The sequence below is a fragment of the Pituophis catenifer genome, unplaced genomic scaffold, assembly GCF_029215685.1.
Source record: "Pituophis catenifer annectens isolate HBS135680 unplaced genomic scaffold, rPitCat1.0.hap2 SCAF_8, whole genome shotgun sequence".
Classification (NCBI taxonomy): Eukaryota; Metazoa; Chordata; class Lepidosauria; order Squamata; family Colubridae; genus Pituophis; species Pituophis catenifer.
This window is the reverse complement of record NW_027256888.1, coordinates 76,543,776-76,570,215: the sequence shown is the minus strand read 5'-3', so window position 1 is coordinate 76,570,215 and position 26,440 is coordinate 76,543,776. Positions and strand designations below refer to the sequence as shown.

The window sequence follows — 26,440 nt, the reverse complement described above, 5'->3', positions numbered from 1 at the left end:
AAATAAATAAATAAATTGTAAGCCGCCCTGAGTCTCCGGAGAAAGGGCGGCACATAAATCGAACCAATAAATAAATAAATAAATAAAGTGTTGTAAGTCGAGGACCGTCTGTACAAGGGTCTCCTGCTTGTGCAACGTGGGGGGTGTGTGTGTGCCGGGGGAGGTTGGACTAGATGACCTCCCAAGGTCCCATCCCATCTCTATCCCGCCTTTCGGAAAATTTGCTGGGCTGGAGCAAAACTTCGCCCGCGGAACTCCCGGCCACTCCGGGGATCCGTTTTTGCCAGCCGCGCCCACGATGCCCCAGCGCAGCTCCCGGGACCGGCCGAGTCGGGTGGGGAGAGGGGGGGGAAAGAAAGGAGGCGGCGTTGGAGAAGCGGCGGGCGGAGCAAAGCAACCCCGGAGCGGCGGTGGAAAAGCCGAGCGGCGGTCTTGGTTCTCCTGGGCAGCGGCTGGCAGCTTCCATGGCCGGGCAGGGGCTCCTCGGGGGCTCCGGCTCTCTCCCGCCGCTCCTCCTGGGGCTGCTGGTGGTGCTTTGGCCCCGCGGAGGGAGCGCCGATCCCGGCTCTGGAGCGGCCCCGTTGCGGTTCAACGTCAGCCTGGACAGCCCAGCCGAGAGCCGGTGGGCCCCGGTCGCCCAGCACTTCGAGCCCGCGTTCATGCGCTCCGTCGTCCGGCGCGTCATCGAGTGAGCAGCGCAGCTGGAGGAGGAGGGCGCTTCTCCCGGGAGGAGAGAGAGGGGTTGAGCCTGGAAGGATGGATGGATGGGCTTCAAAAGCCTCGAGCGGAGGGAGGGAAAGAAAAGGGAGAAAAAGGGGCTTTGAAAAGGGAAAGTGGGAGAAAGTTTGGATCGGGACTTTCCCTTTAGGTCCTCGAGGAATTGACAGCACAGCCGCGCATCTCTCTCTCTCTCTCTCTTCTTCCCTCCCTCTCTTTCTCTTCTTCCCTCCCTCTCTCTTTCTCCTTCTCTCTCTTCCTCCCTCCCTCCCTCTCTTCCTCCCCTCCCCACTCTCTTCCTCCCTCCCTCCCTCTCTTCCTACCTCCCTCCCTCTTTTCCTCCCTCCCTCTCTTTCTCTTCCTCCCCCCTCTCTCTTTCTCTTCCTCCCTCCCTCTCTTCCTCCCTACCTCTCTCTCTCTTCCTCCCTCCCTCTCTTTCTCTTCTTCCCTCCCTCTCTCTTTCTCCTTCTCTCTCTTCCTCCCTCCCTCCCTCTCTTCCTCCCCTCCCCACTCTCTTCCTCCCTCCCTCCCTCTCTTCCTACCTCCCTCCCTCTTTTCCTCCCTCCCTCTCTTTCTCTTCCTCCCCCCTCTCTCTTTCTCTTCCTCCCTCCCTCTCTTCCTCCCTACCTCTCTCTCTCTTCCTCCCTCCCTCTCTTTCTCTTCTTCCCTCCCTCTCTCTTCTTCCCTCCCTCCCTCTCTTTCTCTTCTTCCCTCCCTCTCTGTTTCTCCTTCTCTCTCTCTTCCTCCCTCCCTCTCTTCCTCTCTCTTCATCCCTCCCTCCCCACTCTCTCTTCCTCCCTCTCTCTCTTCCTCCCTCCCTCCCCCTCCCTCTCTCCTCCTCCCTCCCTCCCTCTCTTCCTACCTATCTCCCTCTTTTCCTCCCTCCCTCTCTCTTTCTCTTCCTCCCTCCCTCTCTCTCTCTTTTCCTCCCCTCCCCACTCTCTTCCTCCCTCTCTTCCTCTCTCTTCCTCCCTCCCTCTCTCTTTCTCTTCCTCCCTCCCCCTCCATCTCTCTCTTCCTCCCGCTCCCCACTCTCTTCCTCCCTCTCTTCCTCTCTCTTCATCCCTCCCTCCCTCTCTTCCTCCCTCCATCCCTCTCTCTCTTCCTCCCCCTTCCCACTCTCTTCCTCCCTCTCTTCCTCTCTCTTCCTCCCTCCCTCTCTCTTTCTCTTCCTCCCTCCCCCTCCGTCTCTCTCTTCCTCCCTCCGTCTCTCTCTTCCTCCCCTCCCCACTCTCTTCCTCCCTCTCTTCCTCTCTCTTCCTCCCTCCCCCTCCATCTCTCTCTTCCTCCCTCCCTCTCTCTCTCTTCCTCCCCTCCCCACTCTCTTCCTCCCTCCCTCCCCCTCTTCCTCCCTCCGTCCCTCTCTCTCTTCCTCCCTCCCTCCCTCCCTCTCTCTTCCTCCCTCCCTCTCTTTCTCTCTCTCACTCCCTCCCTCTCTTCCTCCCTCCTCCCTCTCTCTTACTCCCTCCCCCTCTCCCTCTCTCTCTCTCTTCTTCCCTCCCACTCTTTCTCTCTCTCTCTCTTTCTCCCTTCACCCCCCTCTCTCTCCGCTTCTACTTCAGATGTTTGTATCCTGGTTTGCTTGCTGGCTGCTTTGCTTGCTGGTTTGTTAAGGGAGGAGGCACTCTTCCTTACCTTCAGAAGGAGGAGAGAAGCAACTTGGAATGAAGGGGGAAACTTCCTAACAGTTGAGGACCATTGTAGAAGGTTTCTTGCCTAAGCAGGGGGTTGGACTAGAAGACCTCCGAGGTCCCTTCCAACTCTGTGATTCTAATTCTAATCAATGGGACAGTTTGCCTTCGGGAGTTGTGGGTGCTCCGATGCCGGAAGCTTTTCAAAAGAGACTGGACGGCCACTTGTCTGAAACGGGACTATAGGGTCTCCTGCTTGAGCCAAGGGGTTAGACTAGAAGACCTCCAAGGTCCCTTCTGGCTCTATTCTGAATAAAGTTGGCGGTGCCCCAACACTGAAGGCTTTCAAGAAGAGGCTGGACGGCCATGTGACTAGAATAGTATAGGGCCTCGTGCTCCAGCAGGGGGTTGGACTAGATGACCTTCAAGGCTCCTTGCAATTCTGTTAAATTCTATGTTAGATTCTTCCCAACCGAGCAAAACTGCAAACTAGGAACTTCCTTCCAAACTCCCTCTGAGACAAAGTACATGTTTCTCCTGGCTGGGTGAACTTTAGAGACCTTCTCTAATGGGGGATTGTGAGGAGGAGGAGGAGGAGGTGGAGAAAGAGATTAGGGTAAAATTACATTTCCTGGCAGAAACATTGTAAGGGATTGAATGGGACGAATATCGGGTTGTTTTTATGCCTCGGTTTTCTGATTTCGCCAGCCATTTCAGGTAATCCTCGATTTATGGCCACATTCGGGAGCAGAATTTCCAGTGCTAAGAGAGCTGATTGTTAAGTCGGGGAAGCCCGATTTTACCGCCTTTACTGGCCACGGTCGTTATAAGCGAATCGTGGTGGTTCTTAAGAGAATTACTCCATTGTAAAAGAGAATCTGGCTTCTTTCTTGTCAGAAGCTGGCTGGGAAGATTGCAAATGATGGTCAAATGAGCCAGGACAGTGCAGCTGTCATAAATACCATACCTGCCAGTTGTCAAATGTCTGACTTTTGATCACGGGGAATGTTGCCACGATCGTATGTGTAAAAAACGGTGATTAGTTCCGTTTTTTTCAGTGTCGTAACTTTGCACAGTCGCTAAACAAACGACTATATGTCAAGGGATAACGGTACCTTGCAGTAAAATTGCAAAAAGACCTTCCAGTTTCTTCCTGCTTAAGTCCAAAGCCTTTATCGTCATTGTACATCATGTACACAACGAAATTGGTTAGAAGAGCAACAGCTAAAACTGCTGTGACTTTCAGAGCGGAAGAAGCTTTTGGGATGAGAAGCGAAACTCAAATACTTTGGCCACCTTATGAGAAGGAAGGGATCCCTGGAGAAGAGCCTAATGCTGGGAAGGATTGAGGGCAAAAGAAGAAGAGGATGACAGAGAACGAGGTGGCTGGATGGAGTCACTGAAGCAGTCGGCGTGAGCTTAAATGGACTCCTGAGGATGGTAGAGGACAGGAAGGCCTGGAGGAACATTGTCCATGGGGTCACACTGGGTCAGAAACGACTTCGCAACTAACAACAACAAGAAGAAGAATAGAATTCAGAATATCAGAGCTCAGAATGTCTGTGGAAATTCTCAGTCATCCATGTCCTTGTTGTCCCAAAGGTGTTTTTTCAAGTTCAGAACTCTTCAGAGCTGAAGAAACTTCTTGGATGAGAAGCGAAACGTCTTCCAAGAAAAACCAGAAAGTCCAGTTGCCTCTTGAAAAAGCACCTTTGGGACAAGGGACCTCAGAGGTCTTCTCGTCCAACCCCCTGCTCAAAGCAGGAAAACCTATACCATTCCAGATGAATGGATAGCCAGTTTCTTCTTAAAAACTTCCAGTGGAGCAGCCACAACTTCTGGAGGCCAGCCGTTCCACTGGATACGAAAGGTACGTAGAATTAAACAGGTTAATGATGCTATGAATGACCCAGTGGCTCTCTTTTCTTCCAGTTCTGTGATCCCCAAATGGGTCCATGGCGTTATTCGACCTATCGCAGAAGAAATAGAAACCTACATCCCCCAGCCTTATGAAGGAGAGATTCGGGGACTTTCTGAAATCTTCGGGATTAACGTCGGTGACTGGGTCCTGCTGAATCTGGCCTACGAATTCACTGCGTGAGTGTTGCGATGCGTTTTGTGAGTCTCAGGAACGGAGGTGGGTGGGGAAATCCATCATAGCAAGGACCTGTTGCAAAGATCAGGAAAGGGGAGAAGGATATTGGGCGCTATCTAACAAAATGAAATTCAATGGTGGAAAAAAGGAAGGTTTTACATTTAGGCAAGAAAAACAAAATGCACAGGTACAGTATATGTGGTACCTCGCTCTATAGTAGTAACTGTGAGGGGGATCTTGGAGTCCCAGTGGACAACCATTTAAATATGAGCCAGTTGTGTGCAGCAGCTGCCAAAAAAGCCAACACAGTTGTAGGCTGCATAAACAGAGGGATAGAATCAAGATCACGTGAATTGTTAATACCACTTTATAATGCCTTGTTAAGGCCAGAATTGGAATACTGCATCCAGTTTTGGTCGCCACGATGTAAAAAAGATGTGGAGGCTCTAGAAAGAGTGCAGAGAAAAGCAACAAAGATGATTAGGGGACTGGAAGCTAAAACATATGAAGAACGGTTGCAGGAACTGGGTATGTCTAGTTCGATGAAAATGAGGACTAGGGGAGACATGATAGCAGTGTTCCAATATCTCAAAGAAAAGGGAATCAAACTATTCTTCAAAGCACCTGAAGGTAGAACAAGAAGCAATGGGTGGAAACTAATCAAGGAGAGAAGCAACCTAGAACTAAGGAGAAATTTCCTGACAGTTAGACCAATTAATCAGTGGAACAACTTGCCTCCAGAAGTTGTGAATGCTCCAACACTGGAAATTTTTAAGAAGATGTTGGATAACCATTTGCCTGAAATGGTGTAGGGTTTCCTGCCTGGGCAAGGGGTTGGACTAGAAGACCTCTAAGGTCCCTTCCAATTCTGTTATTCTATTTCTATTTCCATTATATTTCTATTTCTAACTGTATTACTAAATTATCAACTGCCATAATTCACTTAACCTCTGCTACAAGGAAGGTCGTAAAAGGGGGCAAAACTCACTTAACAAATATCTTACGTAACCACAGAAATTTTGGGCTCAATCGTGGTCGTAAGCCAAGGACTACCTACCTGTAGTCTTGTTAAACTCTGGGGAGTTTGTTTTTTTTTAAACCCACATTGTAAATTAGAGGGTTATGGGAAAGGAAAAGACCAGCGCGTAACTGTACAAATAGCATTTTAATTCCTCTTACCTGCCAATTAAATTCAATCCTAGGTTTTGCATTGCTTTAATTAGCTCCCCCTCATGCTGTTTTTGTTGTAAGAGTATTGTGGGGATGAGTAGGCCCACTGGGAAAATCAATTTAAAATTTAAAAAGCCATACCTAGATCTATATACCAAAGGAATGACCCATTGGGATCCCCCATATTAAAACAACTTACCTTATGTGCGGCCGGGGTGGGCTTCAAAAATTTTAGCAAGGGGTTATCTGCCTGGTTGCTGGGTGGGCGTGGCCATGGTGGGAGTGGCTAGTTGGCCTCCTGCACCATGGTGGTGGGGGGGGTGTCCTCCCCGGGCTCCGGAGGCTTTTCTCGAGCCTCCGGGAGGGCGAAAATAGCCTCCCCAGGCTCCGGAGGCCCTCTGGAGGACGGAAACAGGCCAAACCTCTGGTAGGCCCGTTTTTCACCCTCCCTGAGCCTCCATGTGTGCCCTGCATTTACCTGCATCCAAAACGGGTCGCGTGGAGACTCCTGTGAGGGGCGGGGCAGAGTGGGCGGGGCTAACCAGGAGTGGGATTTGGGGATTCTCCGAACTGCACAGAATCTTAGCTAGAGGTTCTCCAGAACTCCCCCAAACCCCCAGCAGCTCATCCCTGTGTGCGGCCAGAATCTGAAAATAACATTTAACCCAGCACAGGACTTAAGCAAAATGGTTCGGTTGAGATCTGCGTATGCAGGACTGATTAGGGTAGATTGTAGGGGTGACACCGAAATATTATTTTATCATATTTGGTCTATATCTTAAATGATTGTATTTTATTCCATTTTCATCTCAGATTGTATTTGATTCCAATTTCATTTTTAAAATCATGTTTTATTCCAATTCCGTTTTAAATTGCTTTTATCAAATTTTACTAATCATTTGTTTCTTGGAACTTTGCCTTTTGATATGACCCAAGGGCTATTCAATAAACAAAGACAAATTTAAAAAGCCACCCTGGGAAAATGAATTTAGAAGTTTAGCCTTTTCTAACAGAACTGCTATTTTGTTTTGTTTTTTCTCTCACAGTTTCTGTACCAGTATAGTTGCCCAAGACAAACAAGGAAATATATATCATGGTCGGAATATGGACTATTACTTTGGGGATTATTTAAGCAAGATTACTATCGATGTGGACTTTATCAAGGATGGGCAGGTACAAAAAGAGCCTGGCAGGGATTAAAAATTAAAAATGTTATCGGCAGCAGTGTAGGAAACAGTTCGTTTTGAGGTACAGATAGTCCTCGACATACGGCCACCATTTCTGTTGCTAAGCAAGGCGGTTGTTAAGAGGGGGTTGCACCCAATTTTACAACGTTCTTGCTACAGTGGTAAGAGAAATCACTCCAGTTGTTAAATGAATCACGAGGTTGTTAAGCGAATCCGGCTTCTCCCATAGACTGTGATGGTCGCAAGTGGAGATCATGTGACCCTGGAACAATGCAATGGTCATAAATACATGCCTGTTACCAGGGATGGGTTTCAAAAATGTTAGCAAAGGGTTTTATGCCTGGTTGCTGGGTGTTCGTGGCCATGGCAGGCGTGGCCTAGTTGGCCTCCTGCACTACGGTGGGGGGGGGTCATTTTTGCCCTCCCCAGGCTCCGGAGGCTTTTCTTGAGCCTCCGGGAGAACGAAAACGGCCTCCCCAGGCTCTAGAGGCCAGAAACAGGCCCATTTCCGGCCTTCACGAACTTCCGGTAGGCCCATTTTTCACCCTCCCCTAGCCTCCGTGCATGCCCTGCACTTACCTGCATCCAAAACAGGCCACATGGAGACTCCTGGGAGGGGCGGGGAGGGATGGAGGGGCCAGCCAGGAGTGGGATTTGAGGGTTCTCCAAACTGCACAGAATCTTAGCTAAAGGTTCTCTCGAACCCCTGCGAACCCCTAGCAGCCCACCCCTGCCTGTTGCCAAGCAACCAAATTTTGATCACATGACCGTGATGCTGTGTGCGAGAACCGATTGAAAGTCATTTTTTTCAGCCCCATTGATTTCAAGTGTACACTAAGCAAATGGTTGTAACTTGGGGATTACCTGTACATGCATTTAGTAGCCAACTATGTATCGCCAGTAAACCAATTGTATTGCAAGCATTTGCTTTTCAGAATCCCTCTACCCAACTTTTATCAGCATAACCATCCGTAAATTTTGGTGATAAAAAATAAATACCCAATTGTTCGAATTGTTTTTAAAGAAATGAATGTGTTGCTTTTAAAAGGAAAAGGAGAGGGGGAAAATACGTAGAAATTAGAAAATATAGATACCATGTGGAAAAGATTGTGGAGTAATAGAAAATTGGAAGAAAATACAAATTACTTCACTGGGACAAACTTCTTGCTTTTATACTGTTATATCTCTTTTATTTTATGTAAGATATCGAAAGTGGTTTTTTTTTTTTTAAAAAATGTGGTTAAATAATAAATAAATAGCAGTGTTCCGATATTTGAGGGGTTGCCCCAAAGAAGAGGGAGTCAAGCTCTTCTCCAAAGCACCTGAGGGCAGGACAAGAATCCATGGGTGGAAACTAATCAAGGAGAGAAGCAACCTAGAACTAAAGAGAAATTTCCTGACAGCAAGAACAATTAATCAGTGGAACTACTTGCCTCCAGAAGTTGTGAATGCTCCAACACTGGAAGTTTTTAAGAAGATGTTGGATAAACATGTGTCTGAAGTGTAGTAATATAAGCCCTGCTCCCAAAATAAGCTCATCGACACATTTTAGTACCATATTTCCCTGAAAATAAGACCTAACTGGAAAATGAGCCCTAATGAGTCCCATGAAGCAAAAATTAATATAAGATCCAATCTCACATTTTTATGTTATGTGGTGGAATCTCCAGGGAAGAAGTGGGAACAATTAACCAGTAGAACTACTTGCCTCCAGAAGTTGTGAAGGCTCCAACACTGGAAGTTTTTAAGAAGATGTTGAATAACCATTTGTCTGAAGTGGTGTAGGGTTTCCTGCCTAAGCAGGGGGTTGGACTAGAAGACCTCCAAGGTCCCTTCCAATTCTGTTATTCTGTAAATACACTAAATATTTGACTTTAGGTTAGAACAAGTACAAAGATCGTTTTGCAAAAGCGTTGGACTGTTGTGAAATTATATTTGCTCTAAGTTACCCCAAATCATTTAACACTGGCACTTTCACAATTCTTATATTTAACTTATTATATAATCACATGGCAGAAACCGAGAGACCTCTATAAGGATTGCAACGAGCCCCTGTAATCATGTGATTTTCTATTCTTATACTATGCCACAAATAAGATGGGTCTTAAAGTTTCCAACCTGCAGTTTTCTTTTGTGTCAACTCTGCAGCTGCTATCTTTTGCAGTGAATTTTTTTTTTTTAAATTTGATTTATATGCCGCCCTTCTCCGGAGACTCAGGGTGGCTTACAATGTGTTAAGCAATAGCCTTCATACTTTGAAATTTGAACAAGCTAATTTAACAGAGGGATAGCCTCTGCCCCTCCCACCCCTTCCAGGAGTCCCCACACTCCCCATTTTGGCTCTCAGGTAAGCGCAGGGAGGCCTCCTAGGCCCAAAATGGGGCACGGGGGGCGCGGTGCAGCCCCCCGGGCCCGTTTTTGCTCGGGGGGGGGGTGCAGGAGGCTGAGTGCTGCCTGTCACACCCCCTGGCCACACCCACCACACCCACGCCCACCAAGCCGGTCATTAGGGCAGAGAACCAGTTGTTAAATTATTTGAATCCAACACAGGAACCAAGATCACACAACATGCTACTGCTGCTTCATAAAGCCTTAGTAAGACCACACTTAAGAATACTGCATCCCGTTTTAGTCGTCATAATATAAAAAAGATGTAGAAACTCTGGAAAGAGTGCAGAAAAGAACAACAACGATGGGCTGGAGGCTAAAACATAGGAAGAATGGTGGCAGGAACTGGGTATGTCTAGTCTAGTGAAAAGAAGGACTAGGGGTGACATGATAGCAATCTCCCAATATTTGAGTGGCTGTCACAAAGAAGAGGGAGTCAAGCTATTCTCCAAAGCTCCAAAATAGGCAGGACAAGAAGCAATGGGTGGAAACTAATCAAGGAGAGAAGCAACCTAGAACGCAGGAGAAATTTCCTGACAGTGAGAACAATTAATCAGTGGAACAACTTGCCTCTAGAAGTTGTGAATGCTCCAACACTGGAAGTTTTTAAGAAGAGATTGGACAGCCATTTGCCTGAAATGGTGTAGGGTTTCCTGCCTAAACAGGGGGTTGGATTAGAACAGTGATGGCTAACCTTTTTGCCATCACGTGCCAAAAGCGTGGGGAGCGTGGGGGGGGGGGGTCATGTGCTTGTGTGCCCATACCCATAATTCAATGCGCCCCACCCACCGCGCATGCACGAGCGACCCCCCCCCCTGCGCTCCCGCTTTTGGCACATGATGGCACGGTAGGCCCTGTAGGCTCGTTTTTTCGCCCTCCCCAGGCTCCAAGAAACCTCTGGAGGCCAGAAACAGCCCATTTGCTGACTTCTGGTAGGACCAGAAGTCCTGTTTTTTCGCCCTCCCCGGGCTCCAGAGGCTTTCTAGGAGCCTGGCGAGGGCGAAAACGGGCCTTCCCCACCCCCCACCAGAGGCCCGCTGGAGGCCAGATATGGCCCGTTTGCCAATTTCCGGTGGGCCCAGAAGGCCTGAAAATCAGATGCGCGCCTGAGCTGAGCTAGGGCAACACTCGTGTGCCCACTGATATGGTTCCGTGTGCCACCTGTGGCACGCTTGCCATAGGTTCGCCATCACAGGATTAGAAGACCTCCAAGGTCCCTTCCAACTCTGTTATTCTGCTCATTTCCCTTCTCAGTTTGTGATGCAGGCTTTTAAAATAATGAACTTTGGTTCCATTTCTAGATAAAGTGGCAAGCCGCCCTCAGTGGGAAACAAGAGAGGAAAAAAGACTGAGGGATATCATATAAATAATAAAAATAATAAAGAGAGCCCAACTTTGCACTGAATTGTTTTGAGGAAGAACTGGGCAAACTGAGAAATTTTGCTTCCTTAATTTTGTTCCTCTTTCTTTTTTTGCTATAGTAGTAAACAAGTTGTAATGACCTTCTCCCTGAATCCCTAAAGCATTTTAACGCTTATTCTACGTTTAAGTCAAGACTTGGGTTTTTTTCATGTCATGAAATGACTCACACAAACCTCCCTGGCCTGTTTAGTGTTTTGGAGAGAGATTAAGATTCAAAACAATGAGGAATAAGTACAGCTTCTTCTGTCCTTTAATTATTTCCAGGTAAAATTCAGAGGTACTACATTCTTCGGCTACGTCGGTTTATGGACAGGGCAAAGTCCTCACAAATTTTCCATCTCTGGGAATGAACGAGGTAAGGCAAATTTTATTATGACCCAGATAAGCAGATAATTTGCTGACTCTCTTGCCTGGTTCTGAAAACTAAGACTTGGGGGTACAGAATAGAAAATAGAATAACAGAGGTGGGAGGGACCTTAGAGGTCATCTAGTCCAACCCCCCACACAAGCAGGAGAACCTATACCAGGGATGGCTAACCTTTTTGCCATCACGTGCCAGGGGCCGGGAGGGGGTCGTGTGCGTGCATGTCCACACCCATTATTCTATATGTCCTGCCCCCGCGCATGTGCGCGCGACCCCCCCCTCGCTCCCCATGCTCCTGGCACGCGATGGCACGGTAGGCCCGTTTTTTGCTGTCCCCAGCCTCCAGAGCAGGAGTCTTCAAACTTGACACCTTTAAGACTTGTGGACTTCAACTCCCAGAATTCCTGAGCTAACATGCCTGGAGGAGGAATTCTAGGAGTTGAAGTCCACAAATCTTAAAGCTGTCAAGTTTGAAGAGCCCTACTCCAAAGCCCTTCTAGGAGTCTGGGGAGGGCAAAAATGGCTTCCCCCCCAGAGGCCCTCCAGAGGCTGAAAACGGCCTGTTTGCTAACTTCCAGTGGGACCGGAAGGCCCGTTTTTTGCTTTCCAGAGCCTTTCTAGGAGTCTGGGGAGGGCGAAAAAGGCCTTCCCCAGCCCCCCGGAGGCCCTCTGGAGGGCGAAAATGGCCCATTGGCCAACTTCTGGTCCCATCCCATACAAAAGGCTGTTTTTGCCCTCCCCAGACTCCTAGAAAGGCTCTAGAGACTGTGGACAGCAAAAAACGGGCCTTCCAGTCCTACCAGAAGTTGGCAAACAGGCTGTTTCCGGCCTCCGGAGGGCCTCCGGAGGGATGGGGAAGGCCATTTTCACCCTCCCCAGACTCCTAGAAAGACTCTGGAGGCTGGGGAGAGAGAGAAATGGGACCTCCCCCACTCCAAGGTCCTCCAGGGGCAGGTGAAGATGTTTCACTTCTCATCCAAGAAGCTTCTTCAACTCTGACTGGATATTGGGGAATGGAAGGATTTATACTCCTTTCAGACAGCTGGTCATTTGCATCCTTTTAGTGGGTCGTTGAAGCACTTGGAGGTTTATCTGTGTCCTCAGGGTCACCTGAGTAGTAAAAATGGTTCCTGCAGTCTGTTTATAATTTATATAAATTATGTTTATATTCTGTTTTACAGATGTTGGCTACTGGTGGGAGAATGCCATGGCAGCCTTTTTGGCTCGATTCAGTCCAGCCAGCTGGCTTATCAGAACTGTGCGTAAATTTTAAATAAATTAAAAAAAAATGCAGGTAGTCCTTGACTTATGACCACAATGGAGCCCAAAATTTCAGTGGCGAAGTGAGACATTTGTGAAGTGAATTTTGCCTCATTGTACGACCTTTTTTTCTTCAGTGGTTAAAGGAATCGCCACACTTGTTAAATCAACGGTACGGTTGTGAAGGGAACCGGGCTTCCCCACTGACGTTGCTTGTCAGAAGGTCACCAAAAGGGGATCACGTGACCCTGGGACACTGCAAACCGTCATAAATATGAGTCAGTTGCCAAGCGGCTGAATTTTGATCACGTGATCAGGGGGAGGCTGCAGTGATTGTAAATATGAAAAACGGTCATAACTCACTTTTTTCAGTGCCCTGTTTTAACTCTGAACGGTCATTAAATGAAGTGTTGTAAGTCGAGGGCTACCTGTATGTCTGCTGTGACTTAAGCCATATTTTTTGGGAAGTATATACAGTATAGTTATAGAAAAATATCATCATCATCAGTTTAGACATTGTCTACCCATTGCAGGTTGAAGGCTCCTTCCACGTGTTTCCAACCAATACGGTCCTGAGCTTTCCTTCTTTCTTTCCTTCCTTCCTTCTTTCCTTCTTTGGTTCTTTCTTTCTTTCTTTTCTTTCTCTTTCCTTCCTTCTTTCCTTCTTTCCTTCTTTGGTTCTTTCTTTCTTTCTTTTCTTTCTTTCCTTCCTTCTTTCCTTCCTTCCTTCCTCCCTCCCTCCCTTTCTTTCTTTCTCTTCCTTCCTTCCTCTTTCCTTCCTTCTTTCTTTCTTTCTTTGTTTCTTTCTTTCTTTCTCTTCCTTCCTTCCGTCTTTCTTTCTCTTCCTTCCTTCCTCTTTCCTTCCTTCCTTCTTTCTTTCATTCTTTGTTTGTTTCTCTCTCTCTCTCTTCCTTCTTTTCTTTCCTTCTTTCTTTCCTTCTTTCTTTCTTTCTTTTCTTTCTTTCTTTCCTTCTTTCTTTCTTTTCTTTCTTTCTTTCTTTTTCTTCCTTCATTCCTTCCTTCTTTCTTTCTCTCTTTCTTCTTTCTTTCTTTCTTTCTTTCTTTCCTTCTTTCCTTCCTTCCTCCCTCGCTTTCTTCCTTCCTTCCTTCCTCTTTCCTTCCTTCCTTCTTTCTTTCTTTGTTTCTTTCTCTATTTCTTTCTCTTCCTTCCTTCCGTCTTTCTTTCTCTTCCTTCCTTCCTCTTTCCTTCCTTCCTTCTTTCTTTCCTTCTTTGTTTGTTTCTCTCTCTCTCTCTCTCTCTTTCTTTCTTTCTTTCTTTCTTTCTTTCTTTCTTTCCTTCCTTCCTTCCTTCCTTCCTTCCTTCTCTCCCTCTCTTTCTTTTCTCTTCTTTTTAAAGAAAAATAGTATACTTCATCTGTTTTTTCCCATTATAATTATTGTTCTATATTAACATATATTATCATACTTTAATACCATGTACTGTAGAGGAGAGATTCATATTAAATTTAAGATTCCTGCTGAGTCAGCGTGGGCTTAAAAATAACATTTATCTATAAGTGAAACCCGAAAAGTTATTCGGTTTTAAGTTTTGTGAAATGTTGCACTTTAGAGAAAGTTCCAAGTGAGTGGCTTAAGTTGATTTCTGTCGAAAATGTCAAATCTACATTTTATAAAAAAATGTTCTTGTCTTCCAAAAGTCACTGTACAGCTTGCTATACAGGTAGCCCTCGGTTTATGACCACAATTGAGCCCAACATTTCTGTTGTTAAGTGAGACATTTGTTAAGTGAGCTTTGCTCCCATTCTTGCCGCGGTTCTTAAGTGAATCACTGCAGTTCTTAAGTTAGGAACACCGTTGTTAAGTGAATCTGGCTTCCCCATTGACTTTGCTTGTCAGAAGGTCGCAAAAGGGAATCACATGACCCTGGGACACTGCCACCGTCATAAATACGAACCAGTTGCGAAGCATCTGAATTTTGATCACGTGACCCAGGGGTGGGTTCTAAATTTTTTTACTACCGGATCTGTGGGCGTGGCTTATTTTGTGGGCGTGGTTTGATGGTCATGTGACAATTCTTTACGATTTAGCAGAAGTACTGGTCTATCAGGCTTTTAATTGCTTGCAGAGCCGTACCAGTCTACCCATTTGTTTTTGGAGCGCACCGGTCTACCACCACACTGCCTTTTACCGCTGATCAGCAATAAGGCGGCCATTTGAACCACCGCGGCAAGAGTTTAAACAGTTTTTTTCCTTCTAGCCCAGTGTTTCTCAACCTTGGTAGCTTGAAGATGGGTGGACTTCAACTCCCAGAATCCCCCAGCCAGCAGCGCTGCTGGCTGGGGGATTCTGGGAGTTGAAGTCCACCCATCTTCAAGCTACCAAGGTTGAGAAACACTGTTCTAGCCTATCAGCTGGGACTCGGGAGGCAGCAAATAGATTGGGGGCGGGGCCAGGCAGAGGTGGTATTTACTGGTTCTCCGAACTACTCAAAATTTCCACTACCGGTTCGCAAGAACCGGGGAGAACCGGTAGCAACCCACCACTGACGTGACCGTGATGCTGCTGTAACGGCCGTAAATGTGAAAAACGGTCATAAGTCCCTTTTTTTTGGGTGCCCTTGTAACGTTGAACGGTCACTAAAAGAACTGTTGTACGTCGACTCTCTGTAAATATAAAAATGTTGAATGGAAAACCTTCACATCCTCCTACATACATAACTCGATTTCATTGAGGGCCGCCTCAGGGTTGGTTTGACCTTGCGGGGGGGGGAGATGACAGGTGGGCGTGACTAGCTCGACATCACTCATATCAGAGGCACCTGTGGTGGCCTGAACCCTCTGCCAGCAAAAACCGAGCTCTGTTTTCGCTGGCAGAGAGTTGCAGGAGGCCGTCGCGGCTGAAAACGGAGCTCGGGAGCGCCTCGCAAGGCCCTCCCGAGCTCCATTTTTGCTGGCAGATGCACCGCGGGCCGGTCTTTTGCTGTTTTCAGGGGAGACCCCGCGGGCCAGATCTAAGCACCCCCGGGCCAGATCCACCACCCCCGGGCCTTTGAGTTTGACACCCCTGCTCTACAGTCTGGCTAACAGAATTTTATCCAAACTTAATTTATGAAATCTTTTTTTTTTTGTAGGTTCTAAGTGAAGCAGAAGATTTCCAAACGGCTTTCTATATGCTCGCCAAGATACCCATTATAGCAGATGTTTATTATATCATTGGAGGCAAAACAGCCAGACAAGGGGCAGTAATCACAAGAAAAAGAACAGGCCCGGAAGATGTTTGGCCTTTGAATCCTTTAAATGGGGAGTAAGTTGCATAGAATCTGAATTTTATAAGGCAAATGTTAAGCAATTTACCAATCGGTAAAGATGACGGGAGCATAAATTGTTGTTGTAAGCTGCCTAAGTTATCCCATGGTAAGATAAGCGGCAAAGAAATTTAACAAATATGTAAGGGCTTCTTTAAGGGGGTATGGGTATAAGGGACACAGTGGCTCAGTGGCTAAGATGCTGAGCTTGTCGATTGAAAGGTCGGCAGTTCAGCGGTTCGAATCCCTAGTGCCGCATAACGGGGTGAGCTCCCGCTACTTGTCCCAGCTTCTGCCAACCTAGCAGTTCAAAAGCAGGTAAAAAATGCAAGTAGAAAAATAGGGACCACCTTTGGTGGGAAGGTAACAGTGCTCTGTGTGCCTTCGGCGTTTAGTCATGCTGGCCACATGACCAGGGAGACGTCTTCAGACAGCGCTGGCTCTTCGGCTTTGAAACAGAGATGAGCACCGCCCCCTAGAGTCGGGAACAATTAGCACATATGTGCAAGGGGAACCTTTACCTTTACCTTATGATGGCTCAGTGGTTAAAGACGCTGAGCTTGTCAACTGGAAAATTGACAGTCAGTGTTCGAAACCCAAGCACCACATGATGGGGTGAGCTTCCGTTACTTGCCTCAGCTCCTGCCCATCTAGCAGTCCGAAAGCAAATACAAGTAGATAAATAGTTTCACCACTTCAGTATGAAGGTACTAGTGTTCACTGCGCCCTGGCATATAGTCGTTCTGCCCTCATGACCAATTTGGACAATTATGGCTCGGCTAAGAAACAGAAATGACCCCGCCCCCTAGAGTCAGACATGAAACCTTTAAGCTTACATTTAAATGCTCCTTTATGGCTTTTAACTGAGGTATGTAGCATAATAACACAGACTGGTCTTCTGTGTTACTTAATGATACAAATCAAAAATTGAATAGCAAAGTGGGAGATGGTGAGTTCTAGCCTCTCCTTAGGCGTTAAAGCTCCCTGGGTGGCTTTGGGCCAATCACCAGGAGATGGTGAGTTCTAGTCACACCATAGGTGTGAAAGCTGCTTGAGTGACTGTGGGCCAATCACCAGGAGACAGTGAGTTCTAGTTTCACCCTAGATGTGAAAGCCGGTTGGGTGACTTTGGGCCAATCACCAGGAGACAGTGAGTTCCAGTCCCGCCTTAGCCACGAAATGCCTGTCACTCTCTCTCTCAGCCCAACCCACTTCACAGGCTGTTATTCTGGGGAAAGAGGAGTATTAGATATGATCTCCAACTTGATTTATTTGTAAAAATAATAAAGGTGGAACACAAACAAATAAATGTTCTAACATGGCAGCTTTTAAGTATATTTTCTGTTTGGAAGGTGGTACCGAGTGGAGACTAACTATGACCATTGGAAAAACCCACCGCCTTATGATGATCGAAGGTATGTTTTTCTGGAAAATGGGAATGGGGATTTTGCAGAAACCTTCCCCTGGAGTGGGGTGGGAATGGAGATTTTGCAATATCCTTCCCCCAGGAATGGGGAGGGAATGGAGATTTTGCAGTATCCTTCCCCTGCTATGCCCACCAAGCCACGCCATGCCCACCAAGCCACACCCACACAACTGGTAGTAAAAAATTTTGAAACCCACCACTGGGATGTGTTCTGCCCCAGCTACGGACCCCAAAGAATGCAGTACACACAAAGTTTGTACAAAACTTAATTTACTAAAATAACTCAGTCTTTTTCAAAACGAAGGCTGTTAAGAAACTTTCTTAACAGCCTACAAGAAACCAAAGATAAAGTAATCACAATCTTACTAAGGTTGGCAGAAAGCCCAGAAGCAATTTGCAGAGAATCCAGACACGAAGGAGAGTGAACTAAAGTTGTTCACCCTACAAATTGCTTCAGTCGGCGTTCCTCCTTAAATAGGCTAAGGGAGTGGCCAATTAGCCCCAAGCCTTACTCTCGAGGAGACCTCCTCCTGAGGAGCCACTCCTGCGCGCCCGTGCATCGAAAAGAGGCTCCTCCTCTTCGTCCTCTTCACTTAAAGGAGCTTCTGGAGGTTCTGAAGGCCCTGGCTGAATCCCCGCCTCTGGCACCACATCTTCTCCAGCCTCCTCATTGTCCGATTCGAGTGCCAGCTGCACAGGCTGCTGGCGCAACACCACACCAGCCTCCTTGCTGTCAGAGTCAGCTACGATCCGCACAGGCCGCTGACGGGCCACAACAGGATGCTGTAACGGTCATAAGTGTGAAAAACAGTCATATAATGCCGTTGTAACTTGCAATGGTCACTAAATGAACTGTTGTTAGTCAAGGACAACCTGTACATAGGATGCAACTTTTTAAAATCCAGGTTTAGCAATAGCAATAGCACTTAGATTTATATACCGCTTCATAGTGCTTTATATCCCTCTCTAAGCGGTTTTACTGAGTCAGCCTATTGTCCCCAACAATCTGGGTCCTCATTTTACCCACCTCGGAAGGATGGAAGGCTGAGTCAACCTTGAGCCTGGTGAGATTCGAACTGCCAAACTGTAGACAGCTAGCAATCAGCAGAAGTAGCCTGCAGTACTGCCCTCTAACCACTGCGCCATCGTGGCTTATGGTTTGCACATTCCTGATTAGGGAAATCGGTTATGTTGATCAATTATCTTTTCTTTCTTTTTTTTATTCTGCAGAACTCCAGCTATTAAAGCACTAAATGCGACAGGACAGGAACATATCAATCTTAATTCCCTCTTTAAGGCAAGTTTAAATCATGCTCCTTTTTCTGTTGGCAAGGGGGAAGCTGGATTCGCGTAACAACGGTGTGATTCTCCTAACAACTTCAGTGTTTCACTTATTTATTTTTATTTATTTATTAGTTTGATTTATATGCCTCCCTTCTCCGGAGACTCAGAGAGGCTTACAATGCGTTAAGCAATAGCCTTCATACTTTTGTATATACCTGCTTAGTAGGGCTTTCGGCCCCCCCTAAGCGGTGTTCTATTTTATACAAAGTCAGCTTATTGCCCCCAGAAACCGGGTCCTCATTTTACTTACCTCGGAAGGATGGAAGGCTGAGTCAACCTTGAGCCTGGTGAGAATTGAACTCGCAGTAATTGCAGGCAGCTGGCAGCTAAATACTACTTTAACAGTAGTTTAGTCCACTGCACCACCAGACTCCTTAACAACACTGGATCACATGACCCCGGGACATTGCAGTCATCATAAATATGAATCAATTGCCAAGCATCCGAATGTCAATCACATGAGCATGAGGATGCTGCAACAGTCATAAGAATGAAAAACAATCATAAGTCACTTTTTTTCAGTGCTGTTGTACTTTCAATGATCTCTAAACGAACTGTTGTAAGTCGAGGACTTCCTGTATACTACGCAGCTGCACTTGTTAAGCTTAGCTTAATATATTTGGACTCTGCTGGTATTCACTATTCAAAAGTCTAAATGCATGATCACTTTGTATTTTATTTTTTTCCAGGTATTATCGACAAAACCTGTATTAAACAAGTAAGTTTTTTTTAAGTAAAATGCATTCGTTTTGGATTTCGCACAGGCTTTTAGGGCAGTGTCCCCCAACCTTTTGGGCACCAGGAACCAGTTCCATGGAGAGAGATTTTTTCATGGGCTGGAAGTTTTGCATGCTGCTGTTCTGACCCAGCTCCCTAGATACGACAAACCCTCTGTATTTAAATCAATGATTCCTTTATTAGGAGCGCCAGCAGCCCCGGAAAAAATTTCTCTCTCAACGCAGGTTAACAAGTCTGTCTGGCAGGGAGATGAATAGTTGTCTGCCACATCCATTCATTTCCGCCCCCTGCCTTTTATCCCCAGAGCTAGGGTGGGGCTTTGCTAGCAGTGGTGGCTCTTCCGTCCCCAAGGACCAGCCCATAGATTTCCACTGCTCTCCTCTCCTCCTCTTGCCTTCTGTGCATCGGGCACTGGACCCAGCTGCTCCTCCTCTTCCTCATCAGCCACTTCCTGACCTGGGGGCTGTTGACTCTCCATCTGAGGGCTGACGGACGGTTCAGGCTCCACCTCTGTCTCTCTCTCTCTCTGCCAGCTCCATTCCCTCTTCCCCCTCGGAGCTCTCAGGTTGCCTTGATGCTGTCCCAGACTCCCACTCTTCCTCCTCCTCTCATTCGGCTGCTGGAGGGGCCGGTGGCTGACAGACCACAACAGCTGCCTGCATCTGAAGAAACAGAGAGGCTAGCTGCTCTGAGATTGGTAGCAGCAAGGACTAAAGAGAGAAAGGGAAGGTGCGATGAAGATTGGAAGGTTTATGGACTAGTGAAATGGGCTTAGACAGTGGCAGCTGAGTGGAAGGAGGGAAAGTGCGTTTAATACATGGGGAGACTTAGCCATAGTGTCAGTTGGGAAACTGTGAACATCCCTGACCAAGCCAAGTCCAAAAGCACTAGAGCAGAGGTGTCAAACTTGCAGCCTGCAGGCCGGATGCGTCACACGCTGGCCATGTCCACCTCCGGTTTAGCGAAGGGGGAAAAACTCGTGAGACGTCACATGACGACGCGAGTTTGACATCCCTGCACTATAGAATTCCTGGAAGCCTGGTACTCGGGCAGTTCAACTATCAACAGTGTCAGAGTTTGTTGCAGAAATTAAATCCAGAAAGCACAGACAGGGAAACTGATTCAGCAGGATTCATTAACCTCTTTATATACATATGACACATGAAGATAAATGTACAATACCGATATAGATTCTTCTTCAACGTAGTAGCAGTTGCAAGCAAAACACAAGGCAGGAGAGAACAGTTAGTTTCATTTCAGCAGAGCAGACAAGCCCAGGCTTGTTTCATTTCAGAGCTGAGCACAGAGTTTAATACAAAGAATCCAAAAAATGGAATCCGGCTGAGTTCACACTCCTTCTCCTTCTCCTTCTCCTTCTCCTTCTCCTTCTCCTTCTCCTTCTCCTTCTCCTTCTCCTTCTCCTTCTCCTTCTCCTTCCCCCTCCTCTCCTTCTCCTTCCCCTCCTTCTCCTTCCTCCTCCTTCTCCTCCTCCTCCTCCTCTCCTCTTCCTCCTCCTCCTCCTTCTTCCTCCTCCTCTCCTCTTCCTCCTCCTCCTCCTTTCTTCTTCTTCTTCTTCTTCTTCTTCTTCTTCTTCTTCTTCTTCTTCTTCTTCTTCTTCTTCTTCTTCTTCTTCTTCTTCTTCTTCTCCTCCTCCTCCTCCTCCTCCTCCTCCTCCTCCTCCTCCTCCTCCTCCTCCTCCTCCTTTCTTCTTCTTCTTCCTCCTCCTTCTCCCTCTCCTTCTCCTTCTCCTCCTCCTTCTCCTCCTCCCTAGCTTATTCTCGCAGGTGCAGGATCCGCTTTTCAGATCATTGAACACCACTTTGCAGAGTCAGCTGTGTCTCCAGGGCACAGGCCCGTGGCCTCCATAACTTTGTTGATAATGTCTTGCCATCTCTGTTTTGGGCGCCCGTGAGGTCACCGGCCATTGACTTCTAGTTGGTAGGCAATGTTGGCCACGGTGGAAAGTGCTGCTCTCTGGACATGTCCATACCAGCGGAGTCGGCCTTCTCTCATCTTCTCTATAAATTGGTGCCACACCAAAATATTGTCGAATGGTGTCATTTTTGATGTGGTCGAGAAGGGAGATGCCCAATATCCAATGGAGCATTTGCGTTTCCATGGCATAGAGAGAGCTTTCGGTCCCTGTTGTTGCCACCCAGCATTCAGTGCCATACAGTCCAACAGGGCAGATGGTTGTCTTGTAAATCTTAGATTTAAGACGGGTTGGCATTCGTCTGTCACATAACACACCAGTGAGCTCACATATCACGCAAAGGCTGAATGTGGTGGCTTTGTGATTTATGGCATCAGGTTTGTTGCCCAAATAATTGTCAGGCAAACACAAACACTGTGACTGATGAATCTGATTTTTATTCTCTTCCAATTGGGTTGGACTGAAACTGTGATCTGCTCCTGGTTTTTGTTTATCTCTGTGTGCTTTTTCTTTTATCAGGCTAACCATTTATACCACTTTGATGAGTAACGCGGATCCAGACAAGTATCAGACTTTTATCAGGACCCTGGAGTGAAAATGTGTAAGTCCTGAGCGTTGTGATGCTGATGGCCATTTGTTGACCCTTTGAAGTTTCATTCCAAGTCTACTCTTCATGTCTTCTAAAATTATTAAGGCCTTCATCCTCATTTCTTTGATTCAGGGGTGGGCTCCTGGGGGTTCGGCAGGGTTCGGGCGATTCTCTAGCCAAGAATCGCCGGGGTTCGGCAGAACCCTGGATGCCACCCCTGGCTGGCCACGCTCACCCCGTCTCTCCCACCCTGCCCCTCCCCTCCCAGGAGTCTCCACGTGGCCCATTCATCATTCCAGGTAAGTGCAGGGGCCGTGCGGAGGGTCTGGGAGGTTAAAAAATAGGCCTACCCAGAGGTTCCGGAAGTCCGAAAACCGGGCTGTTTCCGGCCTCTGGAGGACCTCTGGACCCCGGGGGCAAGCAGTTTTCACCCTTCCAGAGACCCAAGGAAAGCCTCTGAAGCCTGGGGAGGGCGAAAAATGCCCCCCTCTGCAGTGGTGATGTCAGTGTTCCAAATTATGATCTCCTCCAGCGCTGACATGAATGAGAGATGGAGAAGCTTTGCTTTAATGCTGAGATGAACTTTTACCTAGTTTCCTGCTCTTTAGAAGATAGCGTTACCTGGGTGATAGAGGGAGGGGGGAATTCCTGTGAAAAGAAAGTGCTTGGGACGAAGAGATGGATCTGCACGATGGCAGATGAGTCATCAGAATAGAAACCTTATGTTGCCACGAATAGCCTAAGGGCAACCTTCCTTGAATTCCGTCGACCTTTATCTGGTGTGAGATACCCCAATGGGCTTTTCCAGATTTGACGATAGAAGCCTTTCTTTCAATGTACAGAATAAAACTCCATTTTGAATTCAATAAACTTTATGTAAGCCACTTAGAGAGTTTTTTTTTTAAAAATTACAATGGGTAGCATGATATCCAATAAATGAATAAAAATTAGAGATAGAAGGAGCGTACTGCCAGTAAGTGACATGACTGATTTTTTTTACGATGAACCTTAAAATGTTTTTAAAATATTCCTTTTCTCTCTCTTTCCCCCACCCCCTTCTTTTCTCTCCTGAACCAGAAAACGAAGGAATGAAAATCTTTGAAAACGCAAAGGCAGCAACTGTGTTTATGAACTGCGTATGCACAATAACTGACTAACTGATGTATATAGTATTCTCTTCGGACGTACCATTTTTAAAAAAAGAAAAAGGAAATTACTGCCTTCCAGTCCAGTGGTGGGTTCCTCTCGGTTCTGCCTGGTTCCACCGAGCTGGTAGCAGTGATGATATGACGTCACCGAACCGGTTCTGCCCCCCGCCTCCGCCTCCCCCCACCCCCTCTGCATTATTCTTACCTTTTATTTGGCCCCACCCCCTGTCTATTGCTGCCTCCTGAGTCCCAGCTATCGGCTAGAGGGAAAAAGCCTGTTTAAACTCTTGCCGCGGGGCTTCAAAGGGCCGCCCTACAGCTGATCAGTGTTAAAAGAAAACCAATGAGTAGACCAGTGCCTGCAAAAATAAATGGGTAGACCGGTGCCTGCAAAAATAAATGGGTAGACCGGTGCCTGCAAAAATAAATGAGTAGACCAGTGCCTCCAAAAACAAATGAGTAGACCGGTACAGCTCTGCAAGCGATTAAAAGCCTAGTAGACCAGTAGCTCTGCTAAATCCTAAAGAATTGTCACATGATCATCAAGCCACGCCCACAAAATAAGCCACCCCCACAGAACCGGTAGTAAAAAAATTTAGAACCCACCCCTATTCCAGTCCTTAGTGTGTGGGCAATGGATATTGAAATAAGAGACATGAGATAAGAGACAACGTCCCAGACTTAGGAGACAATATCTCTATCCCTGCTTTTATTTTTTTATTTTTTTGTTAAATTTGATTTATATGCCGCCCTTCTCCAGAGACTCAGGGCAGCTTACAGTGCGTTAAGCAATAGCCTTCATATTTTTGTATATTTATACAAAGTCAGCTTATTGCCCCCACAAACTGGGTCCTCATTTAACCTACCTTAGAAAGGATGGAAGGCTGAGTCAACCTTGAGCCTGGGGAGATTCGAACTTGCAGTAATTGCAGGCAGCTGAATGTTAATAACAGGCTACTAATCTGCTGCGCCACCAGGCTCTTATTGATCAAACATCATGTCCTATGGGCTATTTTAGCCATTATTACAAAAATCAGGTTTCCCTGTGGCTATATGACATTGCTGTACCATGATTACATTTTTATTTGATGTCCCTGAGCAGGGATGGTATTCACTTACTTTCCCTACTGGTTTGCAAATGTGAGCACATGCTCACATGTCCATGCATATGGCCAGCCTTCCATGCATGTGCCCAGCCTTCCAAATGTTCATGCATGCACCTGGCCTCCTGCGCATGTGCTTTGCTGTCATGCGTGCCTCCCGCGCATGTGCCTGGCCTCAAAAACGTGCCTAAATAGGATGTCATAGAGCGAGGGGGGGCACCGGGCGGGGCATCCATGATTTCCGCTACCGGTTCAGGCGAATTGGTCCGAACTGGCTGAATACCGCCTCTGTTCCTGAGAAAATGTATTGAAACCATTAGATATTAGATAGACATCAGGACTTGGATGGACCACCTTGGATCTACGTATCTGGCCAATGTCAAGATATATACATGTAGATATTTATGGTGACTCTATTCTCCTATCTGTATGGAAAACTCTTGGAAAAATGAGTTTGGACAATCTGTTAATTTCCAAGATGGACCAAGAACTCCCTGCTTTGCAGAATGGATCTTAAAAATGTGGGTCCTTGGTGCTCTCTTTTGAAAAGCCCCTTTGGGACAACAAAGTCAGATGGGTTTAATTCTTGGGTGGAGGCCAACAGCTTATTCCAGGGCTGTAACGAGGCGAGGAAGGTAAAATAACATTACGGAGGAACTCCTAGAAGCTACAGTTGGTGCAGAATGTAGTGGTACAAGTATTCATGGATGTAACTTGGTACACCCATGTCACGCCTTTGCTTTGCTTTGAGTTTCGCTGGTGTCTGGGTGTGATTGAAGGTGCCGATTGTCACCTATACAGCCCTTCATGCAGGAGGCTGGGTCTGCTTCTCTGATTGTCTCTATTTGGTAGGCTCTGTTTTTTTTTTTTTTTGTTTTGTTTTAATTTGATTTATATGCCGCCCTTCTCCGGAGACTCAGGGCCGCTTACAATGCATTAAGCAATAGCCTTCATCCTTTTGTATATTTATACAAAGTCAGCTTATTGCCCCCACAAACTGTTGTCAGAGTCTGCACAGGTCTATCCCATGTATCTACCCAGGAGCAAGTACAGCCAACAGTGGTTTGTATCAAATAGTGTGTTTTTAATCTACAATAGGAATATAGGAATACTATACATACACGTGCTACAAGCAGCATCTAAATAAACAGCAATTACAGCAGGGAAGAAACGTGACGAATCAACAAACAGTCTAGCAGGGCCTCCTCTTATTACACAGGCTCTTAAAAGGATAACAGCCAAAGACCCTGCTGACTCATTCCCCTTGTTGCATCAGCTGGTCAGCTCTTAAATGATCCCCTTGACATGTGTCCTGTCCGTTAAAAAGTGTCTTCTTCTGAAACCCAGGAAGTATGCCTTTCTATCACTATACCCACACTTTGGAACCCAAGATTAGGTTGGCCCCTATCCTAGTAGCCTTTCGAACAACCCTGGAGAATCGCCTCTTTCCCCAAACATGGAAGTTGGAGTTAGAAAGGTTTTATTGTTTGAGTCTTGTTATTATACATCTCTGCCTGACTTTTTGGTTGCCCTCAAAAAAATCCTGCATGCGTTCCTTCTGATGGGACAGAAGTGTAGGAATCCAGGAAGGTTGAAGGTTGGAGACCACACGAGACATTAGATCTCAGCTTAAAAGAGAACCAGATGGGTCTAGTGGTTAAGGCTCCAGGTAGAAAAACTAGGCGACTATGCGTTCTAGTCCTGCCTTAGCCATGACAACCAGTTGGGTGACTTTGGGCCGATCAACAGGAGATGGTGACTTCTAGTCCCGCCTTAAACACGAAAGCCAGCTAAGTGACTTTGGGCTAATCACTCTCTCTCTCAGCCCAGCCAACCTCACAGGGTTGTTGTTATGGGGAAAATAGGAGGAGGAAGGTGTGTTAGATATGTTCTCTGCCTTGAGCTATTTGTAAAAATAATAAAGATGGGAGATATAGAGATAGAGATGATAGAGAGATACACACACACACACATGTGCGTGCATGCGTGTACACACACATCCCTAGATATCCCTACAATTCTGTGTCATCCAGAAACCTGGTTATTACTTAGGACAGAACTGCTGACTACAGCTGATGGATGGCCTACTTAAGCAAATTCCCTACATTATGTGTCACCTTTTACCTCAGGAGATAATGCATATGGATAAGATGCAAGTCATATTAGAGGGTGAAGAAGTACACTAGCTAATTTAACAAAGCCAATTATAACAACCACATATTCTTTTAGGCTTGACTCTATTCCAGCAGAGGCAATTTGTGGAATTATAAATACTATAATCCTGTTTTCGTTCCACTGCTTTCTAGGTCGAGATTTCACACTCGTCCAGATTTGCTGACACAATCTAATATAATCACTAATGAGGATCCTCTGATTAAACTCATATATGATGCTTTCTTAGTCATCTCCTTCCTTTCATAAGTATACTAATTGGTTCTGACAGAATAAGCGATGTAAGCAGATAATCGGAAAGTATGTAATGAATCTAACAAAAATAAAATAAAATGAAGAGATCTATTTTTTTCCCCAAGGAAATAAAACTTAATTTGACTGATGCGAGTTGCATGGAAATGGCATAGAGGTAATCCTCGGCTTATGCCTGTTCACTTCAGCGACCATTTGCAGTCACAACGGCACTGAAAAAGCCGTATTCATTTAAC

The 26,440-nt window shown here is 46.5% G+C and overlaps 1 protein-coding gene across 2 annotated transcripts; it reads left to right on the top strand.

Annotated features, from left to right (window-relative positions):
* Nucleotides 1-441: 441 nt before the first annotated feature.
* On the top strand, nt 442-26,284 carry NAAA (N-acylethanolamine acid amidase). Of its 2 annotated transcripts, XR_011600676.1 has the most exons (12): nt 442-688; nt 4,281-4,445; nt 6,660-6,786; nt 10,875-10,965; nt 12,156-12,232; nt 15,326-15,498; nt 16,852-16,914; nt 18,156-18,222; nt 18,959-18,987; nt 21,460-21,541; nt 22,607-22,763; nt 26,087-26,284. XR_011600676.1 is itself a non-coding variant. In XM_070948240.1 (11 exons), exons 1-10 carry the CDS (start codon nt 465-467, stop codon nt 21,533-21,535), a joined length of 1,092 nt encoding a protein of 363 aa, XP_070804341.1. In that variant the 5' UTR covers nt 442-464; the 3' UTR covers nt 21,536-21,541; nt 22,607-23,093. The 2 variants fall into 2 exon arrangements, 1 of the variants encoding a protein (XP_070804341.1); XM_070948240.1 differs by lacking the exon at nt 26,087-26,284 and having other exon boundaries at nt 22,607-23,093.
* Nucleotides 26,285-26,440: the final 156 nt, after the last annotated feature.